Raw genomic sequence first — 16996 nt, forward strand, 5'->3', positions numbered from 1 at the left:
CTTGATGTAATCTAAACAATCGTACACAGACCAAAAATGATACTTTATCGTTCTTGGGTTTGCATTGTCGAACCATGATACCAGGCATAGGCCCACTGCACCATGTAAGCCAAAACTGAAGTGCAGTACGGCCTTCATCACCCGGGTTTAATAAGTGTAAAATTAAATGACCAATTTGAAATTAAAACGCAACGTAAATGGAAATGAAATTTATTGATGATAAATGGAAGGAAAGTACAATGTATGGGAAATTTATTGGTGGAACTAATGATAAGTAATTTACTTGTGAAATAAACGCAAATGAGACGTGTTCCAGGGTTTGGTTAGGACATCGCTAGTCAAGTTCTTGAGAAAATAAGAACCTTTGGATGCGAGCCTTTCAATGATGAAAGGGCCCTCCCAGTTTTCGCCGAGTTTCCCGCTGTTGGGTTCTTCGTTGCTCCTTTGCCTTGTACGTAAGACCCAATCGCCTAGTTTGAATGCTTGTGCACGCAACTTCTTGTCATAACTATGCTTCATAGAGTCCTGGTAAGTCATAAGATTCTGCAAGGCTTCATCTCTAAGCTCATCCACCATGGCTTTGTCACGAGCCAAGATGTCAACACTCGTCTTTGTGGAGATGGCTTGTGTGCGCACTATTGGAGCGATTATTTCAGTTGGGAGTACTGCTTCTGTTCCATATGCCAATGAAAAGGGTGACATTCCTATTGAACGACGGGGGGTTGTCATGTAAGCCCAAAGCACCCCCAGTAACTGTTTTGCCTAGTTTCCTTTAGCTGATTCAAACCTTTTCTTCAACATGTCCGGAATAACACGGTTCATTGCTTCTGCATGTCCATTTCCCTGGGGATAGTAGGGCACAGAGAAGTTATGTCGTATCTTCAGGGATTTGCAGAAGATGTGGATCTCAGTAGAATCAAACTGTCGGCTGTTGTCCGATACCATTTCAGCTAGGACGTCGAATCGGCACACAGTATCACGCAGATGAACCGTTTGACATCTGAAGACTGAATCTGACTTAAGGATGCAACTTCAACCCACTTCGTGAAGTAATCAGTTGCGACCAAGAGAAACCTTACATTACCTGGGGCCTTAGGTAAAGGACCCACAATGTCGAGTCCCCACTTAGCAAATGGACAAGGGCTAAGTATGGGATGAAGCTCATTTGCAGGGAGCTTAACAATCTGAGCATGTTTCTGGTATGGTACACATATCTGGAAAAACCGTTTGGCATCCTTTTTCATATATGGCCACCATTATCCTTGGGTGAGAGCTTTGTGAGCGAGACTCCTACCACCCGAATGATTTCCACAGATGTCGCCGTGAATTTCTTGTAAAATATGTTGTCCCTGTTAAGGAGTAAGGCACCGGAGCAGTGGGCCTGAACCCATGGGTTTTCTGTAAAGGCGGGATCCCCCCTCTGAGGTAGGTAACAACACAAACTGCCAAACATAAAGCCTTGTCTACAGGGAGTTTTCCAGTCTGTAAGAATTCAACTATATTCTGACGCCAATCGGGAAGAAGAAGTTCCATTGACTTGATGTGGGAAAATTGATCGTCTGGTATTTCAGGAGTATTGTCAGCAAGATCTATTTCAGAATCAGCTGCAGAGTCCTTCTCCTGTACAACTTCATTGTTTGCCGCGCTGCAGAGACACTATCCATCATTGGGGAGATGTCAGGGTCCTGCTCATGGCTGTGAGGAGAATCCTGAGTGGGATGCTCTTGGTGCTTGTCTAGCGATTTGTTGTGCATCGTAACTGTGTAAAGCTGCGTGAATGCCTTGCATTTGGCAGCGTAGACATCAGCCATATCTGGCAATGGAAGGTCGATGCTAGGCATTAACTGGACCTCTACCCTAATATTTCGAGGTTCAATTGAATCAACTGCTGTTGAATGGTAGGCCAATGCATCGGCGTGTTGAACATCATTCATTGGTCTTTGCAAAATTGAGATGCACTCAAATTTTGCAGCGAGATCGCGCATAACATCTAAATAAGCCACCATTCACGCATCTCGTGCTTGATATGACCCTCCAAACTGACAAGCAACTTGCTTAGAATCCGTTACCATATTGATTTCCTTTGCCCCCATTTTGAGCGCCACTCTCATTCCAAATATTGCGCCTTCATATTTGGCTTCATTGTTGGAAGCATGAAAACAAAGTCGGACGGACATTTCGATTCGGCTACCGTTTCGGTCGACTATCACACAACCGATCCCGGACCCCCTTCCTATTACTTGAACCATCTGTATACACAAACCATGCCTCGTCCCCGGTGAAATTCTCTTTAACGGAGTCAGGTTGGTCGGTGAGAAAATCTTATAGCTGTTCTTCCTCGAATAACTCGGGCGAAACCACGATATCTTCTACCGGGAAATCCGCCATCAGAGAAGCTAATGCATGACCTTTTTCTGCAGTGCGAGGCTCATATAAGATGTGGTAAGCACATAGATAGCTAGACCAATCAGCGAGGTGGCCAGACTCTTCGGCTCGTCCGAGTGCCTTGCGAAGGGGATATTATGTATATACTTTAACAACACGTCCCTAAAAATATGGCTTAAGTTTGCATGCTGCATACACCAGGGCAAACACGATTTTCTCAATTTTAGAATATCTACTCTCTGATCCAGTCAACATTTTGCTAATGAAGTATATTGGGAGCTCCTTCGAGTTTTCCACAAATAATACTTCGCTTACTGCGATCTCAGAAGCTGCCAAATAAATTCCAATGTTTTAGCCAGTTTGTGGATTGACCAGGACGGGGGGTGATACCAAGTACGCTTTAATTTCTTTAAAAGCCCTATCACAGTCCTCGTTCCAAACTGAGGCACCTTTCAAAGTTTGAAAAAATGGCCTACATCGATTCGAGTACTTTGATATATATCTATTCAGGGATGCCAAACGACCAGCGAGTCACTGAATTTCCTTTTTATTCGATGGTGGTGGCATTTCGAGAATGGCCTGAATCTATTAAGGGTTCGCCTCAATACCCCGTCTTGTCATCAAGAATCCTAAGAACTTTCCAGATGCTAACCAAAAAGAACATTTTGAAAGGTTCAACTTCAGTTTATTTCTTACGAGCCTATCGAATACCTCTTGTAAATGTTGTAGGTGGTCAGGTGTTTCTTTGGATTTGACCACCATGTCATTTATGTAAACTTCCATGATACGCCCAATCAGATCGACAAACATTGTATTCATCATCCTCTAATAGGTGGCGCCTGCATTCTTCAGACCGAATGTCATGACTTTAAAGCAATACATGCCTTGGTCCATGATGAAAGCCATGTGCTCCTGGTCCTCCTTAAGCAGAGGTATCGGGTTATAACCAGAGGAAGCGTTCATGAATGACAGACGCTCGAATCCCGAGGTTGCATCTATGGATGCTCTGGGCAAGCTTTGTTGAGGTTGGTGAAGTCAATGCAAACCCTGAGCTTCCCATTTTTCTTTGGAATCACGACGATATTGGATACCCAATTCAGGTACTCGACGGGTTTAATGAACCCTGCTCCAAGCAGTTTACCAATCTTGTTGTTGACCTTCAGTTTTTGCTCGGGAGCCATCCTCCTTGGTTTTTGTCGAACCGGTTTGAATCTCGGGTCAATATCGAGCCTGTGGCAACTGACATCTGTGTCGATTCAGGGCATCTGGTCGATATTCTAGGTAAATATTTCTTGATAATTTCCTAACAGGTGAATTAGAGCTTTTTTTTTTCGGCTGGGGGTAAGTCGGCAGTGATGAAAGTAGTTTCGTGGCTCTCGCACCCTATTTGAACTTCTTCCAACTGATCGATCGAGGGACCTTCTTCAGAGCGTCGGGCTTTGATAAAAGTAAAATGAATAATTTTACCTACGCATAAACGATGCAACTTAAACGCAAGTAAAACTAAAACTAGACTTTACGTGATGTTTATCAAAGATTTCTACTCTCGAATCTATCAAAATAGAGTGGAGTAAAAGATTCGTTCCACTCCTAGTTCTTTAGCATTCAATGTTTTATCGGTCTATCTAAAGTTAATGAGAGTAATGGTGGGAATTTAATACTATGATGCAAATTTAACTAACAAGATATGAATAACTCAACTACGAAATGCTAAGGTTTGAATCTAGATAAAGAATTAGGAGAATTTGATTCCACCTTAAATCCACCTTAATAAACTAGTATAGATTGTTGTAATCTAATTCTTACGTTCTTACGATAAGAATTGGTAGTTCTAATCCCTAATCAATCATGACAATCTCTACCAAATAATGACTAGCATGTGAGGAAGTCCAACCCATTCTCATGGCGAATCAACTACCTTCTAGAGTGGAATAGACTCTTACAACTAGTTCTACACTACGCAATCAAGTTTTCATCAAACCCCTCTAATGGAGGTTTAGCCTTGATTCATCAAACTATCATTTCTCATGACATTTCAAACACCACATCATATAAAGATTCTAACTTTACTAAATTGAACTAATCAATAATTCAAATCTAAATTAACAACTAAGAAATGATTAACAACTAAATATGAATTTGACAATTCTAAAACTAAAAAGAATTTAATTAATAAACTAAATTGAGATGAAAATGAATACTTTATTATGAACTAATATTTGATTCTAAATAATAATCTACTTGTTCTAACATTAATTAATTGAAAGGTAAAACTAGATCTAAAACAATAATTGAAAACTAAATAATGGAATAAAAACTCAAAACTAGATCTAGATCGAAAAAAAAACTATTCTCTAATGGCTACTTGCTACCTAACCTCCTTGATTCTTAAGAGTTAAGTCTTCTCTATACAAATGGAGGAGACAAGATCCACATTTTCGTGCATGGGCTGAGAAGCCATGTTTTGGGCTGGAAAATCGAGCCCAAAGCCCAATTTCTTCAGTCCACAGACCACTTTCCAGCCGGATTTGACTTTAGCAGAATTTTCGTCCATTTATGCTACTCTGATTGGGTCAAGGCTTAGACCATTGGAAAGATCTTTCCGAGCCGGTCGTTTTGACATAAGGTAGACCCAATTCCAAGGTCTGAATCCAAAGATACGGTCTTCGAAAGTTCTACTGACTTTTGTGTGCTGTTTCTGCCCGCGTTGACTTTGACTTTTCAGCTTTGACCGGGCTTTTTAAAGGCTTTTTCTCCTTAAATATTGGCTTTTAATCACAGAAGTCTTTAGCAACCAACCCTTGCTCCTTTATCTCGCCAAAGTGACACATTTCTGCACATAATTGACTCCAAAGCCTGAAATACATAAAAACACGTAATCAGTATTAACTCTTATTTATTACTTGCATAATTGGTCTAAAAATATTATTGTTAAGGGGTTAAAACTACATTTTTGGGTTCTTATCAAACCACCCCAAAACAGTATTTTGCTTGTCCTCAAGCAAATATGAGAAATTAGCATAAGTGACCAAAAATGGAGTTCTAACTAATCTCGTTTTGCCGAGTGCGATTGCATTGACCATATGCAACAAGGCCTTAAACCACTAGGAATTCTCTAGTGGACGAGTTATAGCTTCGTGAGAGTTTTCCAGTAAAGGTACTCACAAACTTCATCTATACTACAACGACTAAGAAATAAAACTATTGTTTCCTTATTTATGCTCCAAATTATCTATATATCTCACTAGCAATGAATAAAGAATAATCAAGTCGAAACCTAAGCTAATATATGCATAATAACCAATCATCTATGAATAAACATGTATACAATACGTAATACTATGAAATGTACTAGCAGGTCCGTTTCTGAAAACTCGGAATAACGTCCTTAAGTAGGTCCTCACATAAATGTCAAGACAAACACCACTCTGATTTTTCCGCTCAAGTTTCACTACTCCAGTGTGCAGTGGGCACACTTTACCTTACAATCTCAATGACACACAAGGAAGCCGGAGTCGATCAAACATATCTTCCACTTACTATCACACTAACCTATTCCTAATTGAGCTAGAGGTCTTTATTAGGTGTTGCGGGGATTATGAGATAGTTTAAGAATGAAGGAAATGGATATTCAAAAAGGACAAGTCTGAGATAATAGAGCCTTCATATTATGTAACTAGAGAAAACCTTATTCTTTACTTTTGCTTCTACACTTTGTTTCCATCCTTAGCTATATTTTTCTTTTTCTTTGGCTTTTGACTCCTTTGATTATATTTTTGGAGTTCTAACTCTTTGTTTTCTTTTATTATTATTATTATTTTATTTGGATGGAAACTTTTTTTTTCTTATTTGAAACAACTAACAAATTCTTGATTTCAAAGGTCTTTCTCTTTTCTATTCTTCATCTCTATTCTCAGACTCATTCTACAATGGGTAGGTTGATTTTTTTTTTTTTTTTTTTGTTTTGTTTTTGTAACAGGGTAAAAGATTTGCAGTTTATGAAAGGCTAAAGAAAGGCTCAAAGGGGCGACTAGCGGAAAATAATTCATAGGTTTGAATTTCTGGCTATATCGATCTAAAGAGGGCCTAAATTCTCGCTTAGGATATGGTATAATGATCAAGCAAGTGGATGTATGATTTCTCTATCCGGATTTTACTTCTCCCTTGTGTCATTTCTCTAATGTTTCACTCATATAAGGATTTAGGCTATATTCTCACAGGATTTGTAGAATAAGTACTCTAGCCTAGATTTCAGAAACTTACTGCCAAACAATCATAGATACTCATGTAATATATTTATAGATAGATGCAAAGATTATTACCTACATATTAACCTAAGTTTCTAAAATTTATTCTAATGCAAAAGCTACGTGAGATTTCTAGATTATCAAGGGCCTAGAGAAGGAAAACAATACTAATATTCCTAAGTGTACAACATAAACTTTTATTTATATATATATTTTTAAAATTTTTGAATTTTTAACTAGAAAACAAGTGCATCTATATCCTAACAGATGCCTTAATTACACGTGTTTTTATGCACCCCCCCCAAACAAGAAGCATGCTTTGTCCTCAAAGTATTTAAATAAAAAGGGTAGAGAAATACCATTGAAACGCGTGAAATTCTGGGACATCTGCAAAACAAGGTTAAGATATACTAATATAGAAAAAGAAAACTGACGCAATTCTATAGGAGTTCCACCCGTTATGGGGTTAATAAGAATTAAATTGCTTGGGACATAAGCAGACACTAACTGAAATAAAAACTAACCCTAACTCCCGTTTAAGCCTCATCCTCCTCATCCTCCCTCTCCAAAGAGATGAGGTTCCTTCGCATCCTGCCATGCCATGATAACTTGCCAAGCCCATCGCCGTGTGTCATCAACTTGTGCTAACCTGTCGAGTGTTACTATATCTGATGGGGTGTAAGGAGCAACCAAATGAGGTTACACCTGCCATCCCGGCCAAGTCATTACTCTAAATGAGCGAACCACCCAATTGGTGGGTCTCATGACTTCAACCCTTTTTCAATCTGTGAACTGGGTACAGAATTCAGGTAGACAACTGAGCATGATGTGGCAAACCAAGACATGCATAAGAAGATACTTATGCCTCATGCTTTGGGCTCTCTTAAGACTAGCCACTAATACTCGGGGAATGTCATATCAGCGACGTCCCTCAGCTAAAAGCAAGGAAAACGTCACCAGCGGTACTATTTGCAGAGGTAAACTGTCAATCTCCTAAAATATTCATCAGGATGAATAACATGGTGGTGCCTACATTGAGGGACAGGCTACCAAGGGCTATGTTATAACGCCCTTGGTCCATTATATGAAACACCCTTCCCCCATAATACTCATGGAAATATGTATAGTCATAGAGGTATGCATTATCGGTCATATATCCCCACGTGTGAATAGGATCAGGTATTGGTATTCCCGAAACTAACGCTACCACATACTTATTGAATTCTAGTGGCGTGTCATCAACCGTGATGGAGAATTCTTATTCTCCATCCTGGTTACAATAGAACTTAACATTATTGTAAAAAAATTCAGTAAGCTTTGGTGAATATGAGTCGTCTTTACTTACCAATAGATGCCTCTATCCTAAACTACAAGATCTTGTCGCGGAACCAATGTCCATAAGTCTCACTTCCTAACAAGTGTTCGAAAGACTGCTCGGGTATCACTATAGGAGATGTCATCACAAAACTACTCTCTAGAACAGCTGCAAACGATCCTGGAACATAAAAAATTGGAATTTTTCATGCCCATGCGCTCAACCTATACTTGGGTAGGGCGCGGGGTGCGCCTTGGTGAATTTTGAGTTCCAAGCACTTAGGCACAGGGCGTGCTCACTTGTAGTCTTGGTAGGGCGCGGGTCGCGCTCAGGATGAAAACTGGAATTCTAGTGTTTTGGGCGCGGGCCGCGCTCAGGTTTGGGCTTGGTAGAGGCTGGTCGCGCTCAAGAAATTTTGACCGACAAGTGCCTAGAGCGCAGTGGCGCTCCATCGGGAGCAAAAGTGCCCGAGTCTTTGAAATGCGGAAGTGAGAAGAAAAAAGAAGGAAAACGTGGGAGTGAAAGGTGAGAGATGAAAGTGGGATGTAGTGTGGGTTGTGAGTGAAGAATGAAGGAAGTTTATATAGGTTGTGAGCTTCCAAAATGAATCGGCAAGTTACCAAAAAGTTTTAAGGCAATTACAGGAAACAAAATATTTCCGAAACCGCAAACGGAAACAACCCATATTCTCTATTCCAAAACAAACCTAATATCTTTTAGGTTGAATTTAGGATAACAACTGCCTAACTCATTGAGATTTCATCCTAACACCACATCTAATCCTAGGCATGCCAATATCGGCAATATTCTCAACCATCACTCCAAAACAACTTCTAATATGGAGGATCATATAACAAATCTTGCTATAGTAAATAATACCACCCCCAAACAATTCGGGAAGGTGGGATTAACAATAAAAACAATGCACAATTTGAAAAGAACCACATTATATTAAAAATTCAAATTCAAATACAATTAACTATCGAATTCAAATTTAACTACTGAATTCAAAATTAACATCTAAACTAAATAAAAAGAAATACAAAATGACATCAACTCAAAATATTCCTAACAATGCGCTGCTGGTAGTGGATGGCACATGAGAAGGAGATGACTCCTGAGCTCCCGATGGGCCAAAGCTATCCATCCTTCAGAGACGATGCTCCTGCCTCACAGACACCTCCTCAGAAAAAGAACCCCCCTGGGGTGGGAAACGTTCACGCATATCTTCACGGAACTTTCGCTGAGCTTCCATCTCGGTCTTCATCTCTTCCCAACGCTCATCCTCGCACTGGGCACAAGTCTCGAAGTTATGATGCATGGTAGCCTGTCGAGTCTGGAGATCTTCACAAATAGTATTGAGGGAACGCATGCCACTATGAAGCACCGACATGCGTTCTGCATCCGACCTACACCTCTCCAAGGTATCGACATCAAGACATGCCATGTCCTCCTCATCCTCCGAGTCATCCTCTTCAACTACCCTCTCTTCAGGCAACCTCCACGTCGTTTGGATACACTCCGTATAAATAGTAGGATTTTTGTGCTCTTTCAGCCAAATCCTATCAGACATCGGAGTCACTCTTAAGGTCATCATAATCTTCGTTATCAAAATAGGGAGAGGTGCAATACTCTTTCCGACTCCTCTAATCATAGTAATAAAAAACTCGAGAATACAGAATTCATACTTCTGCTCCTGGAGTATCCATAGAACGTGAAGGCAGTTCAGATTGATGTCACTGACCTTCTCCTTCCCGATGACATTCCTACCAATCCACTGAGCTACAACCAGTTGGTTGGTTCACAGAGACGACTGGCGAACACAATGCGAGCTCGCATTGTAGTTCCCTTCCAAAACAGTCTCATTCATCAAAGGCTCGATCCCAGTAAATTGGGATTCCTGTAATGTGGCATTGAGATGGCATCTAGGTAGAATGCATAAAATCTCAGCCAACAACCTAGTAGATACTTCTCTCCTCCTCCCGGCCACCTTAACAAAAATTCTATTCCCATCCAACTCCCTCGTCCTATAAAATTGTCGGACTAAATCTTCGTGGTAAAAATTATCTGTTGAGTACCACAACCTACTCCAATCTCTCCAACCATCTCGTCATCGTAAAACGGTGCGAAGTGGTCGGTCATAAACGCTTGCTCTGGCAAAATCCTTCGTCTCTGTGCCATTGGAAGTTTTGAATTGAATTAAGGGTTTGTATATGGTGTAGGAAACAATGTGACAACCTCACTAAAAAAAAATGATGGTGGTGGCGTGGCAGTTCCAATTTTTTTTGAATTTTTTGAATTTTTTAATGTTTTGGTGGTGGAAATTGGTGGAGATGGTGGTGGGAATGGTTTGGAGAAGATTTGGGGTTGGCTTGTATTGTGGGCGTGGTTGTATTTATGTTTCTCTCTTCTTTTTTAAAATTTTTGGTTAGGGTTTTGAATTTGGTAATGGCGGAATTGGAAAGAGGAAGAAGAAGAATGCGATGCGTTCTTGGTTCGCACTGTTGACTTGGGCCCACGCCCAATTCGCTGTCCAAAAAATTTCAATTTTTCGCGCAGCTTCTGTTACAACCACCTTACCGCGAATCTCGCCAATCTCTAACTTTACTCACATTCACTCTATATTTTGGATCGGCTGCACCAATTCGGTTGCCTACGTACCCATCTCGGGATCAAGCCCCCGTAGTTCACCTCTCTCTCCTCACCCTTCTATGCCTCTATCCATTGCCCCCCTCTTCTTCCTCCTTCTTTTTCTTTTTATATCCCTCTCTTAGGTTTTACTCATGGGACATAGTATGGTCCTGGGCCTATTCTCTGGGCCCAATACATACTATGGTATGGGACTTATCTCTTGGGCAAGTACTTATGTGATGCATTCCTGAATATGGCTACTACATTTGCCCCCTCTCGGGTTCGGCGACGATGACGACGGCGGACCCGAGAAGTCTTCAAACTTCCTTGTCTCTCTCTTTGAACTCTAGATATCCACAGTATCCTGTGGCTGTACGTAGTCTTCTCCTCCTCAGGACATTTCGTACCCATGTACTCTGCTACTGGACCGTATGTCTGTGAAGTACTCAATCCATCAGTTCTTGTTCATATACCCCATTAACGTATCCCGAAAGGATCTCATCCCCTTCACTCTCTCCCTTCAACTCGATACAATGCCCACAATGTGTCTCAACCCAGCCCTAAGCTCTCTTTCATAGAACTCACTACTATGTCCACGGAGTGTCTCACCTCAGCCAACATCTCTCTTTCCGAAAACTTGCCACTATGTCCGCGAAGTGTCTCAAAACATCATAATCTCTCCTTCACATAACTCACTTCTATATCCATGAGTGTCTCACCCTTTTCATTTTCCTTTTCAGTAGAACTCCATTGTCTCATCCCCTTCGGTCTCTCTCTCTTCAACTCAATACCATGCCCACAATGTGTCTCAACCCAGCCAACACCTCTCACATAGAACTCACTACCATATCAGCGGTATGCCTCCCCAAGCCACCTGCTCTCCTTCTCGGAACTCACTGCCCTGTCTGCGGAGTGTATCACCTCAGCCACCATCTCTCCTTCAGAGAACTCACCACTATGTTCGCGGATTGTCTCGTCCCCTGCATTTCTCCTTCTCATAACTCACTACAATGTCCGTGGAGGGTCTCCACCCAGCCATAAGCTCTCCTTCATAGAAATCTCTATCATGTCCGCGGAGTGTCTCACCCTTTCATTTCCCTTTCGTAGGACTCAACATTGTATCCGCTAAGGGTCTCATCCCCCTTGCACTTACTCATGTAATTTGATATACCGTCTGCAAAGGGCCTCCTCCCCTCTATTTCTCTTTTGTAGAATTCAATAGTATTGTTCCTTCTGGAACTCCGGCACGCGGAGGGCTCATCCCTCCCCTCCCCCCACTGTCTCTACTCTGAAGTGGAGTCTATTGAGGGGCCACTCTGTTTGCCCCCAAGTCTGATTGGGATCTCATGTCCGCAGATGGCTCATCCCCCCCGCTATCTCTACTCCTCGGAGTGGAGTCGATGAGGGGCAACTCCTCGCTAGCCCCCGGGTTTGACTTCGGATCTCATGTCCGGCGGGAGGGCTCATCCCCCGTGTCTCTGCTCTGGAGTGGAGAGTTGGATGAGGGGCAACTCAACTTCCTCCCAGGTTTGACTCGGATCTCATGTCCACAGAGGGCTCATCCCCCCCGCTATCTCTGCTCTGGAGTGGAGTCTGATGAGGGGTAACTCTGCTTACCCCCAGGTTTGACTCGGATCTCATGTCTGCGGAGGGCTCATCCCCCCCGTTGTTCAGATCTCATGTCCGCATATCTTATCTCGCTCGAGGCTTCGGACACGCCAGACCGTGACAGCTCTGCCTGCCCCACACGCGCTGTTTGGACATGAGGGTCCGCGGAGGGTTCATCCCCCGCTATCTCGCTCGCCCCGCTATCTCTCGCTTCCTGAGTGGAGTCTGATGAGGGGTAACTCTGCTTACCCCCAGGTTTGACTCGGATCTCATGTTTGCGGAGGGCTCATCCCCCCCCGTTGTTCAGATCTCATGTCCGCATATCTTATCTCGCTCGAGGCTTCGGACACGCCAGACCGCGGATAGCTCACTTTTGCCCACACGCACACCAAGTTTGGACATGAGGGTCCGCGGAGGGTTCATCCCCCTCCGCTCTCTTTCGGAATGCTTATCCGGGAACAGTTCAGCCTACCCCATGTTTGATTCAGACAAGAGGGTCCATTACAGCTCTGCCTGCCCCACACGTGATGTTTGGACACGAGGGTTTGTATCCTATCCCGCTCGAGGCTTCGGACACGCCGGTCCGGGACAGCTCTGCCTGCCCCACACGCACTGTTCGGACATGAGGATCTACGGATCCTATCCCGCTCGAGGCTTCGGACCTGATGGTCCCGGACAGCTCAGCCTGCCCCATGTTTGATTCGGACACGAGGGTCCGCGGAGGGCTCGTCCCCCCGTACTCATCCGCTTAATTGGGCTTCATTGTTCCTCATGGGATATAATATCTCCTTTGCATGTGGGTCTTTCTTAGCTTTCTGAGTTCCTCAAATCTGGCGAGCAACTACATATGTGTATTTCCTAAGAGCAGTTCCGTACTCAAGGCCTCTGAAGGCTACACTTGCCTTTCTATTCATTCTCGCCATACTTCGGAAGAACGTGACACATCTGAGCCTAATGCCTGAGGCTTCATTTCAGTGCCTTGTCTCTTTGAACTAACAGGAGCAAGGTCTTCTAATCTCTCCCTGATGTCCATCTCGGAAGTAGAATCAGTGAACAAATTATCTCCAATGAGATCAATCTGAAGTAATAGTCGTGATGTCTGGTGTGCCCTCAGTGCCACAGCTTACTACATAAACCATTCCGTTGTCTTTTCCCGGATATGACATCCAAGAATGAGTCTACCAGTTGACCAGCCAAGCTAACTGGGTCGTCAATCAAAGTTTGAATATAGGTGATAACAACCATACGCCTCTGCTCGCTCGTTGATCTCAAGCTAAACCACGCCAAAAACTTCGAATTCTTGTTCTATGCCCCTCACATTCCAGCCACCTAATTATCTTCACACGACTCATAGCTTCCATCCAAACGACCGGATCCACCGGACCGATTCAATGGCGACGCATCCATTAGAACAACATCACAATCATAGGTATCTTCATTAGTACTTGACATCCGTTTCCTACACAACCCCGTCCGAGACTCTACAAAGATGTAGTTCTCTCGATTGGTCTAACCAACCACGCCGTGAGTCATTGCTCCCAGTTGATCTCACCCGACCATTGTTCCCATTTCCATGAGAAACTACATCATCGTCAGCCTTTCAACAAACCGCTCTCTAAACTGCACTCAATGTCATCTCTAGAGTATTCCATGGGAATTACTTCTGCATTTAGATCGTGCACGGATGCAACATTCAAATCAAAGTTGTTTTGCGGCATCACGGGCGTTTATCTTCAAAGGCCGTCTCGGGTTCAATGAGAAATTTCTGCCCACAACATTCTTCTTCCCCATCAACACTGCAAAACCTATCAAAACATCCTTCTTCTTGTGCCCAAGCAATACGTAGGATCTTTCCAAGATCCCTGATAAATGATAAAATTGATAGTTTTACCTATGAAATAAAGCGACGAAACTCTAAATGTAAGTAAAACTAAAACTAGATTGTGATCCTATATGCTTTATCAAAGATTTCTACTCTCAATCCTATGAGATATAGTGGAGTAGAGTGATTCGTTCCACTCCTAGTCCTTCCGCATGCTGTGTTATCACGTGTAATTACTCTACTTAAGGTCTAATGAGAGATTTACGAAAAGGCAACTAGACTACGATGCAACTACCCACAAGATGCAACTAGTCGGGTTATCAAAATAACTAAGGGAATGCTACGTTGATTCGATGATAAGGAGTTAGAGGGATTGATTCCACCTTAACTTCGACTTAATCCTATTAACGACGAATCGTCGTAATCCGAATTGAACTGCTTCACAGAACAATTGGTTCTTCCTAATCCCTAATTACACATGGCATTCCTACCAATTTATAACTAGCATGTGAACGATTAAACCCATTCTCATGGTGAACTAATCGTTTCTAGAGTGGAAAGGAAATTATGACGGTTCTACGATAGTTGGAATCAAGCTTTCATCAAGGCTTCTCAACCCCCACTAATGGAAGTTTAGCCGAGAATCATTACGCAATCATTTCCGATTAAAGTTAAACTAAACATGATATAAAGAATTCAAATTTACTAATCTAAATTAAACAATAATTAAAATCTAATTAATAACTAAGAATTGAATAACAAGTAGTAAATGAATCAGATCTAACACAAATGTAAATGACAAGAATCGAAATTCAACAACTAGCTATTTTATTAATCAAACTAATTAAGAACAATGATTCTAAGAATTTAATCTAAAACAAGAGTTGGATTTGAAATTAAACTTAATTAAAACAATTAAATCTAGATCTAGAAGCTATTCTAATGGCTACTTTCTATTCTAAGCTATCTACCATTAACAAAGAGCTAAGCTTTTGTTTTTATACTTTCAGATCCAAAAATCGTGCATGGGCTTGGAGCCATGTTTTGGGCCAGAGAATCAGGCCCAAAACCCAATTCTTTCAGTCAAAAAAGGCATCTTCAGCTGCAGTTGGCTTCAACAGACTTTTCGTCCACTTCTGCTCCTCTGATTGGATCACGGCTTAGATCATTGGAAAGCTATTTCCGAGTTGGTCGTTTTGACATAAGGTAGGCCCCATTCCGAGGTCTAAGTCCAAAGATATGGCCTTCGGAAGTTCTGCTGACTTTGTGTGCTGTTTCTGCCCGCGTCGACTTTTCAGCTTTTGACCGGGCTTTAGAAAGGCTTTGTCTTCTTGAATCTTGGCCTTTAATCACGGAACTCCTTAGTAACCGACCTTTGCTCCTTTATCTCGCTAAAGTGGCACATTTCTGCATAATGGACTTTGAAGCCCGAATGCATAAAACACGTGTCGGTGTTAACTCTTAATTATTACTCACATAATTTGTCTAAAAGTATGTCTCATTCTGAGGGTTAAAACTACAGTTTTGGGCTCTTATCAAACCACCCCAAAACAGCATTTTGCTTGTCCTCAAGCAAAGATGAGAAATTAGAATAAGTGACCAAAAATGGAGTTCTAACTACTCGTTTATTTGAGTCGCGATTGCATTGACCATATCTGACAAGGCCTTAAACCACTAGGAATTCCCTAGCGGACGAGTTATAGCCTCGTGAGAGTTTTCCAGTGAAGGTACTCACAAACTTCATCTATACTACAACGACTAAGAAATAAAACTATTGTTTCCTTATCCATGCTCTAAATTAACTATACCTCTCACTAGCAATGCATATAGAGTAATCAAGTCGACACCTAAGCTAATATATGCATAATACTCAATCATCTACAATAAACATATATACAATGAGTAATACTATGAAATGCCTAGCAGGTTCGTTTTTGAAACTCGGGATAGCATCTTTAAGTAGGTTCTCATAATAATAGTCAAGATACAACACTCTGATTTTTCCACTCAAGTTCATTTACTCCGATTAATGCGGTGGGCACACTTTACCTTACAATCTCAATGACAACAAAGAAGCCGGAGTCGATCAAACACATCTGCCACTTACTATCACACCAACGTATTCCTAATTGAGCTAGAGGTCTTTATTAGGTGTTGCGGGGATTAGGAGATGGTTTAAGAAGGACAGAAATGGATATTCAAAAAGGACAAGTCTGAGATAATAGAGTTTTCATATTATGTAACTTAGAGAAAACCTTGTTATTTTCTTTTGCTTCTATACTTTGTTTCCATCCTTAGCCATATTTTTTTTTTCATTTTCTTTGGCTTTTGACTCCTTTTATTCTATTTTTTTTTTGGAGTTTTTATTTTATTTCTATTTTTATTTTTCTTTTCTTTGGATGGAAACTTCTTTTCTTTATTTTCTAAAGCAATTAACTAACTTTTGTTTACACAGGTTTTTCTCTTCTTCTTTCTTCACTCATTCTATTCTCAGACTTATTCTAGATTGGGTAAGTTGATTTTTTTTTTGTTTATTTTTTTTTATTTTGTTTTGTTTTTGTAACAAGGTAAAGGAATTGTGGTTTATGAAAAGCTAAAGAAAGGCTCAGAGGGGCGACTAGCGGAAAATAATTCATAGGTTTGAATTTCTGGCTATATCGATCCAAAGAGGGCCTAAATTCTCGCTTAGGATATGGTTTGTGATCAAGCAAGTGGAACGTGTGATATCTCTATCCGAATTTACTTCTCCCTTGTGTCATTTCTCAAATGTTTTTTAGCTCATATAAGGCTTTAGGTTATATTCTCACGAGATTTGTAGAATAAGTACTCTAGCCTAGATTTGAAAACTTATCTTGCTAACAATCATAGATACTCATGTAATATATTTATAGATAGATGCAAAGATTATTACCTACATATTAACCTAAGTTTCTAAAAATTATTACGATGCAAAAAGCTACATTGAGATTTCTAGATTGTTAAGAGCAT

The 16996-nt window shown here is 41.4% G+C and overlaps 1 protein-coding gene across 1 annotated transcript; it reads right to left on the bottom strand.

The window, feature by feature from the left end:
• Positions 1-279: 279 nt before the first annotated feature.
• Positions 280-702, bottom strand: LOC147516926 (uncharacterized). Its single transcript, XM_086593420.1, has one exon. It carries the CDS (start codon positions 700-702, stop codon positions 280-282), a length of 423 nt encoding a protein of 140 aa, XP_086449546.1.
• Between the last annotated feature and the right edge of the window lie 16294 nt (positions 703-16996).

The sequence above is a fragment of the Coptis chinensis genome, chromosome 2 (assembly GCF_015680905.1).
Source record: "Coptis chinensis isolate HL-2020 chromosome 2, ASM1568090v1, whole genome shotgun sequence".
In the NCBI taxonomy this organism is placed as follows: Eukaryota; Viridiplantae; Streptophyta; class Magnoliopsida; order Ranunculales; family Ranunculaceae; genus Coptis; species Coptis chinensis.